At 44.3% G+C, this 22820-nt stretch overlaps 2 protein-coding genes across 4 annotated transcripts in view; one reads left to right on the top strand and one right to left on the bottom strand.

The window, feature by feature from the left end:
- LOC135238547 (membrane-associated guanylate kinase, WW and PDZ domain-containing protein 1) overlaps nucleotides 1-9444 on the bottom strand; it is an 86623-nt gene extending 77179 nt beyond the window's left edge. The window contains exon 1 of one of the 3 annotated variants that reach the window (XM_064306562.1): nucleotides 9018-9444. The gene's annotated coding sequence lies outside the window, so the exon portion shown is untranslated. Of the gene's footprint in view, nucleotides 1-1997; nucleotides 2346-9017 lie in introns of those variants that run through there. The other 2 variants (XM_064306563.1, XM_064306561.1) reach the window with 2 other exon arrangements.
- Nucleotides 7951-21467, top strand: gpkow (G patch domain and KOW motifs). Its single transcript, XM_064306564.1, has 11 exons — nucleotides 7951-8181; nucleotides 10557-10723; nucleotides 11870-12009; nucleotides 13605-13711; nucleotides 14349-14556; nucleotides 15050-15182; nucleotides 18944-19142; nucleotides 19757-19880; nucleotides 20130-20199; nucleotides 20326-20411; nucleotides 20517-21467. The coding sequence occupies exons 1-11, from the start codon at nucleotides 7976-7978 to the stop codon at nucleotides 20643-20645; spliced, it is 1569 nt and encodes a 522-aa protein (XP_064162634.1). The 5' UTR covers nucleotides 7951-7975; the 3' UTR covers nucleotides 20646-21467.
- Nucleotides 21468-22820: the final 1353 nt, after the last annotated feature.

Below are 22820 nucleotides of genomic sequence, written 5' to 3'. Positions count from 1 at the left end.
AGGACTGGAAGACCGAGCAGCGAAGAAGAAAGGCTGAGAACGTGGGGAGCACAAGTGACACAGACACCTTGCGCAGGTGAGCAAAGTCAAAGTGCAAATCTGCCTCCAGCTTCTCTACGGACTTAATTAATGATTCATAACAGCGCCATAACCTTGACTGCGCTCGAAGCCTACAGCAACGCAGTGTGGAATCAGGGTCAGGGCATCCATCACTCAAACACAAGCATCGCCACACAGCGAGACACGCCCTAAGAACAGCACAGCCACAGCTACAGCCACACACACACACACACATGCGCACACACACACGCACACACACACACACACACACACGCGCGCACACACACGCACACACTCACAGCCACACACACAACACACACTCACAGCCACACACACACACACACGCACTCATGCGCACACACACACACACACACGCACACGCGCACACACACACGCACACACACACACATACACACATACACACACACACGCACTCATGCGCACACACACACACACACACTCATGCGCACACACACGCGCACACACATACACACTCATGCGCACACACATACACACGCTCACGCACTCATGCACACACACACACACACACACACACACACCAAAAAGCATGTCCTAAATGTAAAATAATCAAATTCTTTTTCGAAAACACCCCATACAAGAAACACCTGTACTTCCTCAAACACATGCACATAGACAAGGGTACATATACATTCAGAGACACACTGCTAACCACACATGGTGATTTTGACTGATCAACATAAATCCCATTCAGAAACACAATCTCAGGGTCTGCATCTACATATAATGTTTGCAATAAGACTGATATCCTGATTAAATGCAGCATAACAGACAAGACCTTACCTAACAACGAAGAAAAGTGTTGAGAGTTTGAGATAAGATGTGCACAAGCATTATCACTACCTGCACTCACTGAGCAGCTTCTTCAATAGGACACAACAGTGCCTATCATACCTGATTTCCAAATTCGTTTATTACGTTTAGTATAATTATGACGCCCATTTTGATATCAAAGCATGCCTCAGAAACACAGTGCCAATTGAAGATGACTTTCTGTACCTGAACAAAATATTTTTGACGTTGCAGAGTTTGAAATACAATACAACCACTTGTACGTTTGACAGCTTTGTTTCTTTCTGTAACTTTTTTTTTCAAAGAAACTAGATGCATCTGAGATAAATTATATTATTTTGCCTGAGGTAGTATCTTCTGACACTACACACTCCGTGTACCACCGCCTTATTCACACACACCAGTACACACTCACAAAGCTAATATTTGTGGAAAATACTGACCTGTATTGGCGCTGACACACACACATTCTTTTCAAGCAATTTAGACGCTCGAAAAAAAAACGTTTAAACACGTCAATATACATTGACCCGACCGAAACTATACTTGACCCTCAACGGTCACGGAATGAAAACCGTAATTAAATTACTTTATACTTGTTTAAAAGATAAATAACAGCAAGCTAAGATATTATGATAGTAATATACGAGTTTGCATTTATTTCTGTAAGGTGCATATAAAGAAATGTAAATATGTGATGTTTTCAGTAATCCGGAGACGGAGAGACAGCGGTGCGCTCGCCAGACGGTGTATTTGGATACTGTGGGCAAAGGATGCTTCACAGCTAAGCACGGGACCCGTGATGATCTGAGCGGCAGAAAAAAAAAGAAGAGAGGGGGGAAAAAACGGCAAATCTGACAGCGCGTTTGCTCTTCCTTTAAAAACGTTTAAAAAGGACGGCGTGTAGGCTATAAGAGCGACAGCCATGCAAACAAAAAATGATCCGCGAACATGTCGGCCTATATGTGTGTGTAAATGCACAGAGTACATACGAAAGCAACTCGCATAATTGCACAAATACAGAATTACGGAATGAGCATGATCGAAGAAATAAAAAATATTTGCCACAATCGCGATTTAAAAAAAGGTCGAGGCGCAAGACTCACCGTCATAATTCCCACTTCCTTCTCAGCGTATTTGCCTGTTTTAGCTCCTTTTTGCGGTTGTATCGTATTTCTCGGTTATTGATGTTTCGCTGAATCAATTATTGCAGCTATTGTCGCTGGCTAGCTAGTCTAAAGGTTACAAGCCAAAGCACGAAGACGATATTGATTTAACTGGAGAAATGTGGCAGAAACCTACAGTCGCTGCCACACTCCAAAGAGGTAGCCATGCCTTCGAGCAGTTTAATAGGACACAGGTCAAAATTACATTGCATTACAGCACTGAGCAATATTCCAGCCAAGCAATGAGGAAACGGTGATAAGACCAAGGAGCAACAAGGGAGGGGGGAGGAGGGGAGGGTGGGGGAGTGAGAGTGGGAGTGGGGGGGGGGGGTTTACGGAGGGGAGGGATAGAAAAAAAGAAAGAGAAGAGAACCGCCCCTGGTGTGAACGGATTGGACAGAGCTCCGGCAGTCGTGTTAGAGTACAGTATGCGCACAAATGTAGTGCTACAAAATCCTGTACTGTACGGATTTGAATTGAATACATTGCGGAGTTTCGCGACTCAGCTCCGCTTGCTACTCCGCTTGTCAAGGACCTATTTTGTCCCGAGTTAAAGTATTTACTCGAATGATTTGGGGAATTAACTCGAGACGAGGGGAAATGGGGTGAAAACAAGGTCACAACGTTTTCACAATGTGCTTATCCACCTGGTGTGTAGGTAGTGCCCATCCTTGGCGTGCACATCATCGTTCGCGCAATATGGTTTTATAGCCAAACATCGCTGCTCATGCATGTTTAACGCTCAAACAATTGCAACTGAAGTAGGATTAACACGTTAACAAGGGCGCCTAATTTACAGATGAATCGTGAATTCCCTTTTGCACGTCTTCCAACTGCACCTGTGAGTGTTCATTTATAGTATGAGGTGAAATTTTCATTTCTATTTAAAAAATCTAATAGCCTAGGCTACTTAAGGGAGTGCTTTCAAAGGTGAGTTTGCTCAGACGCTTTTTTCGGCACCAGACAGGAACACAGACCATTTCTGACTAAAAGCAGGACTACGACAAATTAAATTATCCACTGAGTGAAATGATCATTATGACGCGTTGGGCTTCACTTATTCCGGGAGTTTCTAATCGATTCCAGATCTATGGTAGGACTTAACTGACTCATTATTAAATCGCAGCACCCGCGTGTTTATAAGGGCAGGTCCTCTCGAGAACATTATGCTATTTTGTTAAATTTTTTGCGAAACTTATTTAATTTTTTTGCAGCATAGTTCCTTCTCCAGTGGCTTAATTTGAGATATTTATGAGGGTGGGTGTTTGGATGGGAGAGGATTGGGGTGTGCATGCGTGTGGTGAGTAGGAGTTTCGAGTGCAGGGTCCTTTTGAAACATAAACTGGTAGACCACAGAGGAGAAGAGAGGGAAGTGGAAAAAAGAGGGAAATGGTCAGGCAGCAGATTTGAATAAAATAAAGCAGATTGATAACGTTGTTTCGGATGGCCACCCCAGGGCTCGTTTATTGTAAGAGCAGGTGGCAGGTTTGGATCAGTGATAAAATATTTTTGAATGTGAGGGGTAGTACCTAGTGCAAAAGGTGAGATCTGACTTGGCGGATCCCTCTGAACACCAAACCACAGTACTGAAAAGAATATTTGGGCTTTCAGATAAATGCATATGCCCCTGGGTAATGACTGCTTTTCAAGTCTCACAGAGCAATGTCACTTGCGGAAGTGTACGCAATACTGGCACTTCACTATCCTAGCACCTATTGCATTTCCCAGTCTTTTCTAGACAGCCCTGATTACCCTCTAGTTATTGAATTTGAGACCTTACGTTCTTAGACATACACAGTAAAACATCCAGTGTTAATTAAACTCTTAACAGATAAGTTTTGATTCCACATTCCAGAGTGGTACCAAATGTTATCTGTTAAGAGTTGAATTAACACTGGATGGCTTGCTGTGTACGTTCAGGTTGACCAGCACAGATAGATTTCTTCATACAGTATATACAGTTGAGGCCAACAGTTTACATATACCCAGGCTAAATATATTCAAACTCAGTTTTTCACAACTCTGCACATTTCATGTTACCATACATTTCTTTTGGCAAGTCAATTAGTGCATCTACTTTGTTCACATCAGGTAATTTTAAAACAGTTATTTCCAAAAGTATGGGAACAATATAGTGAACTTTCTTATTTTTGCTATATAATTAATGAATTTGGTTTTGAGATCAAAATATGAATACGAGACAGAAGTACACACAATCAGCTTTTATTTCATGGTATTTACATGCATGTTTTACCATTTTACAGAAACAGCTGTTTGGATCATGGCCTGTTCTTCGTGGTTTTGGTAGTTCATTTTTGTCTCAACTCTCCATAAAAATTGCCTCCACAACCATTCTGACTTGAATGCATTTTTTGGCAAATTCAAATCTGGCCTCTCAATTCTTGCTGTTGATGAGAGGTTTGCATTTTGCAGTAGAACCATTATAATTCTGCTCTCAAAGTCTTCTGCATTTGATGGCTTGTGATACTTTCACCCTCAGCCTTGGGAGACTGCTGGTGATGTCTCTGACTGTTGTTTTAGGATTTTTTCTTCACACCTTTTAGGATTAATCTGTCATCAACAGCAGTCATCTTCCTTGGATGACCTCTACATTGTTTATTTCTGAGTTGACCAGTGGTTTCTTTCTTTTTCTAAACTTTCCAACGTGCTATACTTGATATACCCATGTTGTTATTATTATTCTCGATGAATTCTTCTGCCCTCTCTGTTTACAGATTAGTTGTTTTTCTGCCATAGTCCTTTGGTTTGCATGATGGTGTATGGCCCTGACTCCAAATGCTCCACAGATGAAAACAAAGGCTAAAACCAAGATGAGACTGCTCATTTATGTGTGAACAATCCATACAAAAGGAAACACCTTTAACACCTGTTAACTTCTGCACAGCTGAAAAAACAGCTGTTTCTGTAAAATGGTAAAACTCAAATTCCCATACCATTCCCATACTTTAACATTATTTATTGAAATATTTAATTATATGTTTGTATTATAACAGTTGTTTTATGCAGTATACACATTTGAAAATATTCCACTTAAAACAAAAAAGTTAAATCTCAAGTGCAGTTAATTATATAAAATAGCTTTGGTTTTTGCCCTGATACCAGAAGGGACAATGAAAGTGATACATGATTCATACACAATCATACCAGTGATATGTAAATTTAATATGAACTGTTTTTTAAATCATCATGACTTCCTATGTATTAACATAACATAACATAATATAATGAGGAGAACAGGCCATTCAGCCCAACAACGTTCGCCATTTTCCTAACTAAATTAGTGCTCTAATTACCTACAGACTAGATCATATCTAACACTGTATCAAGCCTAGTCTTGAAAGTCCCCAGAGTTTCTGCCTCTGCTCCGTGACCTGGCAGGCTATTCCACACATTGACTACTCTCTGCGTGAAAAAATTATGTCTGTATGGAATCTACCTTTTGTTAATTTCCATTTATGTCCCCTCATTCTACTAACAGAACTCAACCTGAAGAATCTCTTGTAGTTCACTTTGGTGATCCCCTTTATGAATTTAAAAGCCTCAATCAAATCTCCTTTTACCAAGCTTGAAGAGGAGCATCTTAAGTCTTTCCTCATAGCTTTTATTTTTCATTCCAGCAATCAATTTTGTTGCTCTTCTTTGAACTTTTTCTAGAGCCTCTATATCTTTCTTGTAGTATGGTCCTCAGAACTGAACACAATACTCTAAGTGTGGTCTAACAAATGTATTGTATATGATAAGTATAACTTCCTTTTGATTCCCCAGCACACATACAGTGCCTTCAGAAAGTATTCAGACCCCTTCAGTTTTTCCACATTTTGTTACGTTACAGCCTTATTCTAAAATTGATTAAATTCATTTTTATTCTCATCAATCTACACACAATACCCCGTAATGACAAAGCGAAAACAGGTTTATGAATTTTTTGCAAATTTCTTAAAAATAAAAAAACTGAAATAGCAGATTTTACATAAGTATTCAGACACTTTACTCAGTACTTTGTTGAGGCACCTGGCAGCGATTACAGCCTCGAGTCTTCTTGGGTATGACATTACAAGCTTGGCACATCTGTATTTGGGGTATTTCTCCAATTCTTCTCTGCAGATCCTCTCAAGCTCTGTCAGGTGGGATGGGGAGCATTGCTGCACAGCTATTTTCAGGGTTCTCCAGAGATGTTTGATCGGGTTTGTCCGGGCTCTGGCTGGGCCACTCAAGGACATTCACAGACTTGTCCCAAAGCCAGTCCTGCGTAGTCTTGGCTGTGTGCTTATGGTCATTGTTCTGTTGTAAGGTGAACCTTTGCCCCAGTCTGAGGTCCTGATTGCTCTGGTGCATGTTTTCATCAAGCATCTCACTGCACTTTGCTCCGTTCATCTTTCCCTCGATCCTGACTAGACTCCCAGTTCCTGCCACTGAAAAACATCTCCACAGTATGATGCTGCCACCACCATGCTTCACCGTAGGGATGGTATTGGCCAGGTGATGAGAGGTGCATACAGTTCAATCTTGGTTTCATAAGACCAGAGAATCTTGTTTGTCATGGTCTGAGAGTCCTTTAGGTGCCTTTTCGCAAACTCCAAGCGGGCTGTCATGTGCCTTTTCCTGAGGAGAGGCTTCCGTCTGGCCACTCTACCATAAACGCCTGTTTGGTGGAGTGCTGCAAAGATGGTTGTCCTTCTGGAAGGTTCTCCCATCTCCACAGAGGAACTCTGGAGCTCTGTCAGAGTGGCTATCGGGTTTTTGGTCACCTCCCTGACCAAGGCCCTTCTCCCCCGATTGCTCAGTTTGGTCAGTTTTTTTGGAACCCTTGCCCAGATCTGTACCTCAACACAATCCTGTCTCAGGGGTCTACGGATTCTTTCAACTTCATGGCTTGGTTTTTGCTCTGACATGCACTGTCAACTGTGGGACCTTATATAGACAGGTGTGTGCCTTCCAAATCATATCCAATCAATTGAATTTACCACAGGTGGACTCCAATCAAGTTGTAGAACCATCTCAAGTATGATCAATGGAAACGGGATGCACCTGAGCTCAATTTTGTCATAGCAAAGGGTCTAAATACTTATGTAAATGTGACATTTCAGTTTTTTATTTTTAATAAATTTGCAAAAATGTCTAAAAACCTGTTTTCGCTTGGGGTCTGAATGCTTTCCAAAGGCACTGTACATACACATATATGTGAATATATGTTGGATGCATCTGAGATCCTAATACACTGAGAGGTCATTTTAAAGGGAGTGAATAACTTACTTACAGGATGTGAGACCCAAACTGCAAAATGTAGACAAATAGTTAACAAGTGGCAATTGTTTTTCCTTCTGTTTTTTGATAATAGGCTACTAGTTACAGAGTGAACAAGATGCCTCGGGAGAGGTGAGAAAGACTGGGGAAATATTCCGACTTTTCAGACGCTGGTTTTAAATGGCCAGATTTAGTACATTTCACGCGGTTCCGTTGAGGTGCATCCTGGTCGGTCCTTTTACCGGTATCGTGGGAAAGTGATATTTTTCGTTTGGTAGAAAACCATGTCTTGGCTTGGTTTAAGACTGAAGAAAAGAGTTTACAATGCGTTTTATTACTATTATAATGCGTTCGATGTATATTATTGATACTACCATATATATATATATATATATATATATATATATATATATATATATATATATGAATGCGATTATCTACATCAAGTATGTATTTATAATAAACGTTCTTTTAACCTGTGACCGCACGTGACCTATTCTGCAGCGTTTACAGTGTTGCCTGCTGGGTAATGTATTCTTTACAGGCACTTACACTATACCTTACGAATGCACATATGACTACATAAACCACAAATCCGTGCTGAACCCATTTCCTTCTTCTCCCCCAGTTCACGTTAAAAACACTTTTTAAATATGGCGTCGGAACCGGACAAAAGTGAAGAAAATCCCAGGAAACTCAACGTTTCTAAAGATGAAGAGGATAAAAAAGTCGGACCTATTTCATTTGGTTTCAGTAAAACGTTAAATAAATTGAAAACGTCAAGCCATAATCGTGACGAGGCTGGCAAGGCAGAAGAGCGAGATTATTTAACCGGCGTCGAAGGGAAGGAACTGAAAAGGTAGGTGATGTCGCTAGCTAGCTAATGTTAGCTGCACTAATGTTTACTGAAATACTAACATTAGACAAACTTCCTTATAATGTATATTATTAAATGCCTGCTTTTACTACACATGGTTCTCCAGGTGGAAGGGGTACGTTACGCCGAACACTAGTTTACCAGCAGGCGCTTGTGCCACCTCCAGGCCTGGCCTTCATCACCAAGTTCCTGTAAAGCAGGCTTGCATTGAAAGGATACGCTAACTGTGTTTCAAACCGGTTTAAGTTAGATAGTTTGCGTTAGTTATGCAGGTACTACTCCAATATGAGCTGTGCTATTAACGTCATTTTTATGTATTGAACTACGCTATAGCCAGCTGGCTGTGAAACGTTTGACGGATGATCATCCCCGTAACGTCAGTGTATCAAGTTATGAGTATCTATGTAGTTAAGCAGCTAAAACTACCATTAATGCTATATGGCAGGACATCCTGGTGAACTTGTAACATTAAATTGGCACTTTTCTTTTGACTTCATTCTTGTTAAAGTTTGCTATCTGAAAACTATACGTAATACCGCTCAAGCTTATGACCTGTCATCGGGCAAGCAAGTGCAGCATTGCTCCCAGGACAAGAAAACGGTGAAATCACGGATTTAACCAGTTTGCAATGCAATGTTAATTAAGCAGTTAGCGCAGCCCGGCTGCATACCAGTCAGCATAACACAGTCGATGCTTTTCTCTGTAGATCGTGACTTTCGGGTTGGATCTGGTGCAGTTTGCTCCGAGACACTATGCTTTGGATAGGAGCCAGTACGCTTGGACAATCGTTAAAAATACAGCATTTTGAACAGTCTTACCTGTTTGGGAATGCCTAGATATCGGATGACAAATCGCCTAATTTCCACAGTGTAATCTTGGTGTATGTGGTAACTTGGCGTCCATAGTCATTGGTTGCATTTTACTGTCTTATGGAGTATGTTGAATCCCGCTATACTCAGCAACACCAGTTTTCCCTTTAACGTTACTCCTGCTCATCCAACAGTCTAACACATTATTTCCGCGCGCATCCACCCACTCGGGACATGTAGGCCTCGAGCTTCAGTAAGCACATTTCGCAGCTCAGATGGAGCACCTGTGCCAAGTTTAACAGCACGGTGGACTGGCGTGGATTTCAAACTACAAACGGAAGTTTTTCGCGTCTGGGACTAAGGTGAACCACAGGGACAAAGCTGCGGGTAGGAACACTCGGTCAATTAAAAAACAACAATCCCTGTTTGAACCAGCTGAGAAACCAGCTAGTGATGAATACGTTCTTGTTGTCGGCTAAATCAGTAATAAGCGGTCACAACTTGAATAAACGCCAGGGTGCAATATGGGTGTTTCAATACAATTTGTTCATTCTGTTATCGGTGTTATTTGTTCTGTTTAAATTTTTTGCTTGCTCGTACTTTGTGCACATTGTACATGTCTGTTGATCTGGTGAAATATAGCCGCCTTTCTGTAAAATAGCGCGGGGGTTGTATTTTAGTTGTTATCAGTATTTTAAGATCCATTGTTGTATTGTACTTATTTATCCAATATTTTTCCAGGAAAAACCCCGTTGAGATTGACATCTCTTTCAAGGATGACCTGACACATACACACAGTTATAAAAACAAAAGCACAGTGACAAGGCACAAACAGGTTGAGCAAATGTGTTGTATCAATATACAAAGGGTAAAAAAAGGTTAAAAGCAGATGTATTCCTCAGTTATAGTATTACAAATTAACTGTTTAAAATGAGAGAACAGCAGTACTGTAGCCAGATCAAGTTGCTTGTGATTCTGATCCCAGAATTGCTTCAGGGGAAATGCACACGCTAAAGCAAATGCAGGTGATTTAATGTTCTGAGTTGGCCAATCGCTTTAGCCCCTCAGCCTAGCCAATGTGCATTGATCTCTGAGGCCTCCTATCAATCAAATGTCTTCCGTGTATCTGTAGTGGCTGCACTGAGGTTCATTCAGTCTGTGAGCTGCTTTGAGTTCTGATTAATTGGTGCTATGAATCCAGTCCGCTGCTTAGTGTTATTAATTAGCGTGGGGGTTGTACGTGCTTGTGTGGTTTGGACTTTCCCATTTGCATGTGTTATTTTACTCACAGGTCTTTTACAATGTCAAACATGTATTTCACTGAAATTTTTATTTATTTATTTTGAACCAGGCAGGTACCCATTGATATCATCTGTGAGTACTTTTTATAGCTCTCCCTCCAATCTCTCTCTCTCTCTCTCCCTCACTCCTTCCCATATCTCTCTCCCCCTTTCTCTCCCCCCTCTCTGTCTCTGTCTCTGTCTCTCCTCGTCTTTCTTCCTCCCCTTGTCTCTCCCCCTCTTTTTTTCTGTCCTCTCCTCTCTGTAGCACCAAGCCAGTGGAGAAGTCTAAAGAGCTGATAATCCCCCTAATCAATAAGAACCGCTGGTACAGGCCGGAAGGCTCCAGAAAGGGCACCGGGGAGGATGGCGACCTTCGACCCCCTCAGGAGCAGGATTCCGTGGAGTCCCAGGCGGTCAAGGAGCTCATCGAAGGTCATCATTACGTATTGATGTCGTAGCGCTGCGTTGTGGCCGTTGGATGACGGCAGTGAGGGCCATTTTAAGGGTGTGAGAACCTGTACGGCGATCTCACCCGGGTGTGCGGTCGGCTGCTCAAAGCGGTCTGACCTGTTCGTCCAGCAGTAAGAAAAAGGACTATGTGAGGAGAGCAGTCTGTGCTCCCTTTCCCACTGCCACTGTTTTGCTTTTACTGGGGACCGTAGGGGATCCTAAATACATGGGCTCTCAGTAATGCTGTGCAATAGCTTTGAAAACTGTAGAAGAATGTAGTGCTGGGAAATCACACCTTTACACAGCTCTAACTCGAATAGAATAGAAAATATCATTTGGCACATAAATAAAGAACTCGTATTTAAATTTTATTCCCCCTCTGAAGGCTCTGGAGTCCTCTTCCCCTGCCTGGCAGAGATTCTTCTGATGTCAGCACTTTGAGATTGCTCCCGCAGGCAGACCTCTTCAGAACGGCTTTTAACCTGTGGTGCAGTGTGTTCCTATAGTCTGGGTTCCTCTGAGGCTCCCTCTTTGGGAATAAAATGGGGGTGTTGGGGCCATCTGGGTAGTGTAGAGGTATAAGCACTCGCCTACCACCGCAGAGACCTGGGTTCAATCCCCGGCTGCGGTACTTCTGGCTTGGTCAGACGTTCCTATGAACACAATTGGCAGTGTTCGCGGGTGGGAAGCCGGTGAGGGTATGAGTCCTGATCGCTGCATTAGTGACTCCTACTGGTTGGTCGGGGCGCCTGTTCGGCCGGGAGGGGATCTGGGGGAGATAGCGTGAACCTCCGCGCGCGTTACGCTCTCCCAGTGAAACTTCTCTCCGTCAGGTGAAAAGAAGTGGCTGGCGACTCCACATGTATCGGAGGCTGGCATGTGGTAGTCTACACCCTCCCCAGACCGTCAGAGTATAGCGCATCGACCAGGACCGTGATACACACGGGGAATTGGTATAACGACTAAATTGTGAAGAAAATGGGCAACAACAAAAAGAAAAGTGGCAGTGGGAAATGGCAACAACAACAAAAAATGGGGATGTTGAGGGGTATAAAATGGGGGTGTTGAGGGGTATAAAATGGGGATGTTGAGAAAGCTGAGCGTTCTGTCCCTGTGTTTTGGGTTCAGAGTCCCAGAGGCGGCAGGAGCAGTGGGATAGGGGGGAGCAGGCGGACCCCAACCTGTCCATCCCCCTGCTGATGCAGAACCAGGTCCCGGGCGGAATTGAGGATGGAGACCAGGTCAAGGTTGACCTACGGCCTGAGTCGGTGAGTCGGGTTGAGGGTGTCTGTAGAGACTCCGGATTTTGGAGCAGGGGTGGAGGACGTCTGCAGAGACTCAGGTTTGAGGAGCAGGGCTGGAGGAGGTCTACAGAGACTCAGGTTTGAGGAGCAGGGGTGGAGGAGGTTTGCAGAAACTCAGGTTTGAGGAGCAGGGGTGGAGGAGGTCTGTGGAGTCTCTGGTTTTAGGAACAGGGGTTGAGGAGGTCTGTTCAAGGGGCAGCGTCATACAAGGGGCAGTCAAGAGCTGGACAGTATGGGTCAGGCTGCATGTGAAAAGGGGCAGTGACTCTGAAGTGACTGAGCAAACTGAGTTTGCACGTCCAGCACCTGAGTTGGAGTTTTATTGTAATGGACTACATTTCCTATGTAAAATGTGGTGGTGTTGACTGTCTTTTACTGTATTAGTATTTTCACTGCAAATGGGAAAACTGGTATGGAAATAAAATGCACTGCTATTTTAATTATTTTAATTCAAATACTATACTGCAGTATGGTTTCACTTAAACCAGACCCATTTGTGATGAATATCTGTGTGGGAGGGAGGGGACAGAGGTGTGGAGGGAGAGAGGAAGAGAGAGAGAGAGGGAGCAGGGGCTGGGGGGAGGGTGATAGAGAGAGAAGGGGGAAGGGGATGTGGGAGAGCACTTTGCTGACTGCAGCATCTTACCACCAGCCAACCTGAACCGAGATCAACAAGGATGAGAAATTGTGAGATCATTGCACTCGAGTGTGTGAAACGGAACTGTTTTCTGAGTTTTCTCACATGGGTCTGTCTGTCAGAGTGTGTGTGTGTGTGTGTGTGTGTGTGTGTGTGTGTGTGTGTGTGTGTGTGTGTGTGTGTGTGTGTGTGTGTGTGTGTGTGTGTGTGTGTGTGTGTGTGTGTGTGTGTGTGTGTGTGTGTGTGTGTGTGTGTGTGTGTGTGTGTGTCTGAGGATGTGTTTCTGAATCTGTGAATTTAGCATTCTCTGAATCGTGCCTGGGTGTGCGTGCGTATGTACATGTGTGTGTAGGTAGGTATGCGTGTGTGTGTGTGGCACTGAAAGGACACATGCTGGTGTAAGTGAGCCGTTGTTCCTCAATGCTGAAGCCCCCTCCTCACCGCCTCATGCTAATATCAGATGTGCAGAGTCGGCACATTCCCTGCTCTTTCCCAACCTCTCCTTGTCCCTCTCCTTCTCTTTATCTCTCTTTCCCTCTCTTTCTTCCTTGCTCTCCCTTTCTCACACTGTCCCTCTCTCTCTCTTCACTCACTCACTCACTCATTCTGCGTCTTTGTCATACCACTGGGACTTGGGCTTGCCAGGTGTGACTTAAATCCAGTTGCCAGGAAACAACGGGGTGGGGGGGAGGGAGGGGGATGAACAAAGGGTGGGCAGCTGGCTTTAGCATAGCAGCAGCTTTAGCATTGCTGGCTGTAGTGTCATGTCCTGGCTTTAGCTTAACATCCTGGCTTTAATGTGACGTGCTAGCTTTAGTGTGATGTGCTGGGTATAGTATAATGTGCTGCATATAGATATAGCATAATGTGTGTGTGTGTGTGTGTGTAATTGGATTGTGTGTCTAATTGAGTTGTGTATTAGTCCACAGCAGCAGACTATGACAGTGTTCCTGTTGAGGCCTATGGGATGGCCATGCTGAAGGGGATGGGCTGGAAGGAAGGAGAGGGCATTGGCAGGACCTTCAAACAGTGAGTTTCACTGGCATTCTCTGCACACTTACTACAGCCATGGGGCATTCCCTACTGCTGTGCTGTTGCACTAGCATACTTACCACAGCCATGGGGCATTCCCCACTGCTGTGCTGTTGCACTAGCATACTTACCACAGCCATGGGGCATTCCCCACTGCTGTGCTGTTGCACTAACATACTTACTACAGCCATGGGGCATTCCCCACTGCTGTGCTGTTGCACTAACATACTTACCACAGCCATGGGGCATTCCCCACTGCTGTGCTGTTGCACTAACATACTTACCATAGCCATAGGGCAATCCCCACTTCAGTACTGTAGCACTACCACACTTACCATCCCTACTAACACACTTCCCATAGCCATAGGGCATTCCACACTGCAGTGCTGTAGCACGAACACACTTACCATCCCCACTAACACACTTACCATAGCCATAGGACATTCCCCACTGCAGTGCTGTAGCACTGACACACTTACCATAGCCATACATAATTTCTCGCACACACACCGTCTCAGTCACTCGCACACACATACACACTCTTACAGGCACACACACACACACACACACACACACACACACACACACACACTCTCTCTCTCTCTCAGGGTTCCCGTTTCTCTCTCCCTCTCAGGGACGTGAAGCCGATCGAGAACCAGCTGCGTCCGAAGGGTCTGGGCCTGGGAGCCGATCGCTCGGCCCTGAAGGACCTGGAGCCCAGCGGGCCCCGCCGGCCGCCTAAACCGGGCCAGGAGAAGGACAAGGACGAGGAGGCCTTGGTGCTTGGGCCCGGGGGCTGCGTCCTGGTGCAGTCTGGGGCCCACAAGGACCTCTACGGGAAGGTGTGCTAGTTCGTCCAGACCACTCTGTACTCATCCAATAGCTAACCGCTGAAGCTAAGCAGCCATACCGCCCTGCAATGTTCTAATGGCTAACTGCTGAAGCTAAGCAGTCAGACCACCCTGTAATGTTCTAATGCTAACTGCTGAAGCTAAGCAGCCATACCACCCTGTACCCTTCTCATGTCAAACTGCTGAAGCTAAGCAGCCATACCACCCTGTACCCTTCTCATGGCTAACTGCTGAAGCTAAGCAGCCATACCACCCTGTACCCTTCCCATGTCTAACTGTTGAAGCTAAGCAGCCATACCACCCTGTATCCTTCTCATCGCTAACTGCTAAACCCTGTAACCTCCTCAGGTGTTGATAGGTTTGGTTCCAAACATACATTCACTGCCTCAGAACAGTGATGAGGGAAACGGTAACCTCTGAAATTGAGAATTTGATTCTGACTGTGTTCTCTCTCTCTCTCCCTCTCCCCTGTGCTGCTTCTCAGATCGAAGGGGTGGATCCAGACAACGCCCGGCTGATGGTGAAGCTCAGCATTGGTGGGAAGACTGTGACAGTCAGCCAGTATGCCGTGCAATTGGTTGGTCGCAAAGAGTATGACAAGAACAGCAAGGACCTCAGTAAGTTACTGATATCACCCACATTTAATACTGTCTGGTAATTCAATATTTGATAAATGTCTTAACAAGTGTCCTTAATCATGCAAGTGTCTGCGGTAAGATTGTGCAATTGAATATTAACTATGAACTATCTTACATAGTCCGATTTATTTTATTGCTCGAAACTAGAAATTGAAAAATATTTTGTATGAATGTATACATGTATGTGTTTTCTGTATATATGTTTTTGTGTGTGTATATGTGTTACATTTGTGTGCGTGTATGTTTGTGTGTATATATATACGGTTAAATGCAAAAGTATCAGTCTGAACTGCAGTCTAAATTTAAATAAAACAATGGAAATGAGGTTAAGGTGTGGACTTTATGAGGGAATTTGCATCCATATCATGTGATCCGTGTCAGAATTACAGCCCTTTTTATACATAGTTCCCCCCATTTTAGGAGGGCAAAGGTAATGGGACAAATGAACATAATCAGAAATGAAGTGTTCAGATTTGGAACTTGGTTGTAAATACTTTGCATTCAATGACTGCCTGAAGTCTGCGACCCATAGACATCAGCAGACGCTGGGTTTCTTCCCTGGTGATGCTCTGCCAGGCCCGTACTGTGGCCATCTTCAGTTCCTGCTTGTTCTTGGGGCGTTTTGCCTTCAGTCTTGTCTTCAGCAAGTGAAAGCTAAGCAGTCAGACCACCCTGTAATGTTCTAATGCTAACTGCTGAAGCTAAGCAGCCATATCGCCCTGCAATGTTCTGATGCTACCTGCTGAAGCATAGCAGCCAATGAGAGGCATCAATTGTAAAGCGCTTTGGATAAAAGCGCTATATAAATGCAGTCCATTTACCAAGTGAAACGCGTGCTCAGTCGGATTCAACATGGGAGATCGACATGGCCAGTCCAGAACATTCTGCTTTTTTACCCTGGAATATTCAGTCGTTTCGGTTGTTTTACCAGTACGTTTGGGGGTCATTGTCCTGCAGCAAGGTGGATGAGCTCTGAGGCGTTTGGTTGGGTCTGAGCAGATAAGATGTTCCTGTACGCTTCAGAATTCATCCTGCTGCTGCCTCAGCAGTCACATCATCAGAGATGTTCCAGCCAGTTCCAGTGGCAGCCATTCATGCCCAAGCCATAACACCCCCACCACCATGTTTCACAGATGAAGAAGGTCCTTTGGATCATGAGCAGTTCCTTTCTTTCTGCACACTTTCCTCTTTCCATCGCATTCATACGGGTTAATATTTGTCTCATCTGTCCATAAAACTTTGTTCCAGCACTGTACAGTTTTTTTAATGTACTTTTTTAGCAAACTCTGAACCAGCTGTTCTTAGGGCTTCCCAATGGCTTGCATCTTGCAGTGAACCCTCTGAGGTTATTCTGGTGTAGTCTTCTCTTTTATAGTACACATCTGTGTCTACATCCTTGTGAGTGTTCTCAATCTGTTCATAGGTTGAAAAGGGCTTTTTCTTAATTTGAAGAATTCTTCAGTCATCCACTTCAGTGGTCTTTTCGTGGTCTACCAGGTCGTTTGCCGTTGCTGCTTAACGATGTTTGTTCTTGCTGCTTAACAATGTATCAAAGAGTTGATTATCCCTACATCAATGTACCAAGTAGTGGATTTTAACACATGTTTGGCCGTGTCTCTGATCGATTTATTCAGATTTTTCTGCCTCAAAATGGCCTGCTTTACTAGCATTGGCACTTCTTTGGTCCTTGTGTCGAGAGACAACAGCAACAGACTCCAAATGCAAATTCCACACACAGAATCAACTCTAGAACTTTTGTTAGCTTTCTTGTGCATGAACTAATGATGCAAAGACACACAATTGGCCAAGAAGCAGCTGAGCAGCCAACTGTCCAATTACTTTTGCTCCCCTAAAATGGTGGGACTGTATGAAAAGGGCTGTAATTCCTACACAGATCTCCCATTTTGAATGTAATAACCTGAAATTAAAGCTGACAGTCTGCATATATATATATATATATATATATATATATATATATATATATATATATATATATATACACACACACACACACACATATACATATACATATACATATACATACAGTGCCTTTGGAAAGTATTCTGACCACTTAACTTTTTCCAAATTTTGTTATGTTACAGCCTTATTCTAAAATTGATTAAATTCCTTTTTTATTCTGATCAATCTACACACACTACCCCATATAATGACAAAGCGAAAACAGGTTTTTAGAAAGTTTTGCTGATTTACTTAAAAATAAAAAAACTGAAACATCACATTTACATGTGAGCAGCTATATCATCTGAGTCTTGACGCAGTACGCTAAGGTGACGTTTTGTTATGTGTTATGTTTCCATAGATAACATTGGTGCTTTATCTGAGCCAGCAGGTCTCTTCCTCTTCTACCCAAAACAGCATGGCTGCACATTCTGTTTTCTGTAATTAGAGATATGTGTTGTTTTGTACAAACACCCACTCTCTCTCTCACACACACACACACACGCTCGCATACACACGCGCACATACACTCGCGCACACACCACGCATATACACACGCACACATACGCATACATGCATACACAAACACGCACGCTATATGAAATGGAAACACTCATGCTGTGACGTTTGTTTATGCTTATAAGTAGTCCCTGATGTTGTACTGCCGTGTGCACCTCTGTATTGATCAAACTCAGAACGTGGAGGATCCATGCATTTTATGGGGGCACACTGCTCTGGCACACCCCATTGAATTTTTGCTGGGGTCCCCAGCCCTGGTCCTGGAGAGCCGCAGGGTCTGCTGGGGTCCCCAGCACAGAGTTTGATGCGTTTACACTCCTCCCTTATTTGCTTTATGAGAGCAGTGGATCACAGTTAATTTAACTCACTGCAGTTTGTTTCTTGTGTCTGAATAGAGTGTTACAGTTTGTAGCCCTAAAACCCGGAAGTAAGTTCGCATTTTTGAGCCATGGGTTCCCCTCGTCTAAGAGAGTTTCACGTTTTGTTTTGCGAGATAAATTTCACTCATTGATATTTTAATCGTGGATTTTGAAGCTGTTATGGACGACAGTGTAGTATAATGGCTAAGGAGTTGGTCTTGTAACCTAAAGGTCGCAGGTTCGATTCCCCGGTAGGACACTGCCGTTGTACCCTTGAGCAAGGTACTTAACCTGCATTGCTCCAGTATATATCCAGCTGTATAAATGGATGCAATGTAAGTCGCTCTGGATAAGAGCGTGTGCTAAATGCCTGTAATGTAATGTAATGTTGTGTGCTTTCATTTAGTATGTTGCTAATCAGTTGCTATATTGAAACTACTATGGCGGTTGCGTGCTGACGGGCTAGTATGGAAACTTGAACGGCGATTGCCAGAAGTGCGACCATTGTAACGGCAACTTGTTAGCAACTTGCTTTTTTAAAGCACGTAACGGCTTCGAAATTCACGGTTAAGATATTAATGGGTGTAATTCATCTCATAGAACGGAACGTGAAACTCCCTTAGGCGTTCGTTAACCGCAGACGTTGTTTTCGACAGAAAACGAAATCTCTATGGGGGTGAGAAAGCGTTGGACATCTGCCGAGGGAACCCATGGCGGAAGAAAAGTCTGGGTACAAAAAGTCGGCATCACCGTAACGCTCTATTGGTTGCTGATCTTGAGGTGAAAACGAAGGGCTGGACTCCAGTAGGCTCGATGGTCTCCTTATTTTTAGGATAAGAACACACCGCTTCGTCCGTCTGTTTTTGTTTTGTCTTTTTTCTAACCCCCTCTTTTCTGCCACAGGTCGCCTCAGCAGAGCCCACAAGGAGAAGGAGAAGGAGAAGGAGAGGGAAAGGGAGAAGGAGAGAGAGCGGGAGAAGGAGAGAGCGGAGCTGAGGAGCAACGGGCTGGAGGAGAAGAGGAAGGAGAGGCATGCGGACAGAGAGAGGGACGGAGGGAGGGATAATCTAAAGAGGAAGCACCAGGAGTGCAGCGGTGAAAGGTAGGACCGTGAATCCCCACCGCACTCCACCGCCTCGTTCTCTGTGGGCGGGGCCAACGGGTGACGCGATTCCAAAGATGTTTTCACAACATCACGACCGTTGAGACGGTTGCCTGCTGCAGCTTTAACTCCAGCTACTCCAGACTGCTTCTTCCAAACAAGTACTTTTGCGAACATCATGTCATTTTCTAAAAATGCCGATATGTTTTTACATGTTCTCATGTTTTATGAACTTTCATATGTTTTTTTTTTCCTTAGTATGAAGTGAAACAGATTTAATGCTCGGTGTGTCATATTTATTATGAATGTGAAACCAAGCTAGGGAAAGTCCATAGTAACTGATCTTACAACTGCAGGATATCTGTATGGTAAAGTCGAATACTGCTATATAATAGAGACTGATATTTGCTATTATACCCATCAGGAGGACATAACCCTATCTGTCTCTGTTATGCAGCTTCATAGGACTGCTCAAACATAAAATATTCATATTCTGACCCTTTCAGTTTCTTTATTTGGGACACACGTACCCTAAGCTCGCTCTTACGCATCTACATACTACTCTGCTTTCGTTCCCTGCCCTGCCCATGCCCCGCCTCCATTTATGACATCAGGGAAAAGGCCCTACCGGTGAAGGAGCCTCGTCTTCCCCCGCCCACCCCGTCCTGGCTCCAGAGAGACCTCAGAGTGCGGTTCATTGACAAGACCTTCAAGGGGGGAAAGTACTACAACTCCAAGGTACACAATTTTACACGCTTGCTTGCTCACACACACTCACACATACTCTCTCTGTCTCTCATACACACAGCCCAACACACACAAAGACTAACGCACACCCCAACTCTCTCTTTCTGTATGCATAATTTTACAGACAAGGAGTGATTTTAGTTTGTTAATCCTTGAAGATGTATTTATTGTGAACTAGGGTGGGCGTGTTGGTTGGTTGGTTGACTGACTGACTGATTGATTGACTGACTGATTGCGCAGATGAGAATAGAGGATGTTCTGACTCCAGACACCTGCGTGTGCCGCACCGAGGAGGGCAGGCTGCTGGAGGGTGAGTACGGAGCGCAGCGCACGCTCGCATGCTTGCTCGCTCACACACACACACTTTTATGCTCCCACACACACACAGCCTCAGTGCCTGCTCCTGTCTGGGGCTGACCCCTCTGTCTGTGTGCAGACGTGAAGCAGAGGATGCTGGAGACGGTGGTTCCCAGGAAGGACTCCGACTTCATCATGGTGGTGACGGGGAAGCACAAGGGGCAGGTCGGTGTTCTGTCGGGGTTGTTTTTGGGGTTCTGTCGGGGTTCTGTCAGTGTTCTGCCCGGGACATTGCTGACGGGGTCCCTGTTGCCGTGGTTCTGTCCGCAGGTGGGCCGGATCCTGCAGAGGGACAAGGAGAAGTGCCAGGCCCTGGTGCAGCTGGAGAGAGAGGAGGAGCACGTCCACGCCCTGGACTACGACTCAGTCTGCCACTACGTGGGCGGCGTTGACAACTGAGGCCCCGCCCACCGCTACCCGGGCGCCCTCGACAACCGAGGCCCCGCCCACCGCTACCCGGGCGCCCTCGACAACCGAGGCCCCGCCCACCACCACTGCACACGCCGCCCCTTCTCCATCTTAACTGTCCATCCACGGAATGAGGGGGGGGGGTTGGGGGTGGAACGGACGTTCTTTCCTACGCTCGTGCAACCAGCAGGGCCCTCCTTGTATCTGTATGCCCCCCCACCCCCCCAGGTAATACAGCTCCAGTGCCCTGCTGGTCTCTATAGGCCCCCCCAGGTAAAAACGGCCACAGTAAAAGCATAATGAATTGGATGGGGAAGTCCCTTAGTAATTAAGACCGTGGTGAACCGATCGGATTAGAGGAGAGGACTCTGAAGGGGGGAGGAAATGATATTCGAAAGCCTTTTGCTTTACAGACATGTGCAGTATTGGGTGCTCTGTAAACAGATCGATGTCACCCATTTTTACTAAAACTTCAGAGCTTTCAGTCAGTGACAAGAACAGGTTAACCACCCTGTTACGGTTGCGAATGATATGAAAGTAAAAACTTCGCAAGGAAGGTACAGATTTTAAATTTTCCTGTCAACAAATACACAGTTCTTGTTAAAGTGTTGTGCTGTTAATTATTTTATAGTTATTCCATCATGAGAGAGATATTTTTGGTTCAGAATGCTTTTCCTCTTCAGTGAAAAGCTAAAATGACAACATCTGAAATTTTGTTGTGTTCCCCGAAAAGGCTGTATTTGACCAACAAGCTTACTACTGAATAAAATGGATGCATTTGTCTTGACCTCTAGTGGCCGGAGGACTGAATTACAGAGATAGAGTTTTGGGATGGAAATTGCATGCACTGTGTGTCCAGGCAAAAACAGGTGATAGGTGCGCTCTATATTAGGGCTTTCTTAAAGTTGAGCTCTCTTGCCATATACCTGCTCGTTCAGTCTCTCCGTAGATCCTCTCCAGTTATGAGGGGAGTATACGGGAGGGGGGCTAGGCATGCTGGTGTTGGTTGAGCTGGGCATCAGTTGGTGCTGGTGTTGGTTGAGCGGGGGCATCAGTTATTGCTGGTGTCGGTTGAGCTGGGCATCAGCTGGCACTGGTGTTGGTTGAGCTGGGCATCAGTTGGTACTGGTGTTGGTTGAGCAGGGAATCAGCTGTTGTTGAGCTGGTTTTGGTGTGGTTGGTGACCAGGAATCAGCTGAAGCAGTTTAACAGGTGAGCACTCTGCCACCAGGCCGAGTCACACTCTCTCACACACACACAAACACACACAGTATGTGGTCACACAGACATCATTTTCCTTGTAGCCCTCTTATTTTTGTATTGTATTTGTAACTTCAGGAGACCTGATGTAATAATGTAAGATTTCATATGGATGTTATTTAATGTTTTTTTTATTATAATAAAATCATTGAAAGACGAAACGCTTGTCGCTGACATGCTTTGAAGTGAAAGGGATCGGGGCTGGAGATCAGAGGGCAGCCACATGTGATCACCAGACTGCTCGTCTGCAACCCTGACGGGGAGAATATACAGTTGAGCCCAAAAGTTTACATACACCTGGGGTAAAGACATTCAAACTTGAATTTTTCCACAGTTCCACTTTTTTCATGTTACCATACATTTCCAAGTCAATTAGGGCATCTACTTCATTTCCATAGGAGGTCATTTCAAAATAATAGCTAAGAGACAGATTTATTTCAGCTTTTATGTACTATATCAGATTTTCAGTGGGTCAGAAGTTTACATTGACTTTGTTAGTATTTGGTGGCATTGCCTTTTAATTGCTTAACCTGACTTGCCAAAATAAATGTATGGTAATATGAAATGTGCGGAGTTGTGAAAACTGAGTCTGAATATCTTTAGCCTAGGTGTATGTAAAACTTTGGCCTCAACTGTATTAATACACTTGAGCCTGTACTTAAGCATCAAATAAGTTAAGTAAATGGCTGTGTTGTACTGGTTTATTTGAAGTTTTTGGAATCACGCTCTAATGTCGCAATAAAAATATGGCAACACATCCAACGTCAGATTTAGAGATCACATTCAGCTGAAATCCTGATGGTGAATGAAAGTTAAACTACTGTATCAAGAAAAACATTTCTGCACCAAAAAACGACCTTGTTTTTTCACTTGAAATAGCTAAAATGTTTAAAGAACAGGTTTAAA

This window comes from Anguilla rostrata, chromosome 13 (assembly GCF_018555375.3).
Source record: "Anguilla rostrata isolate EN2019 chromosome 13, ASM1855537v3, whole genome shotgun sequence".
Taxonomy (NCBI): Eukaryota; Metazoa; Chordata; class Actinopteri; order Anguilliformes; family Anguillidae; genus Anguilla; species Anguilla rostrata.
This window is presented reverse-complemented; position numbering and strand designations above follow the sequence as displayed.

What these genes read in the sequence shown, in the direction of transcription:
- gpkow (XM_064306564.1), top strand. Translation starts at nt 7,976, where the DNA reads ATGGCGTCGGAACCGGACAAAAGTGAAGAAAATCCCAGGAAACTCAAC. An exon ending in GGTCAAGGAGCTCATCGAAG is followed by an intron (nt 10,724 to 11,869) that starts GTCATCATTACG and finishes TTTTGGGTTCAG; the next exon opens with AGTCCCAGAGGCGGCAGGAG. An exon ending in CAAGAACAGCAAGGACCTCA is followed by an intron (nt 15,183 to 18,943) that starts GTAAGTTACTGA and finishes TTTCTGCCACAG; the next exon opens with GTCGCCTCAGCAGAGCCCAC.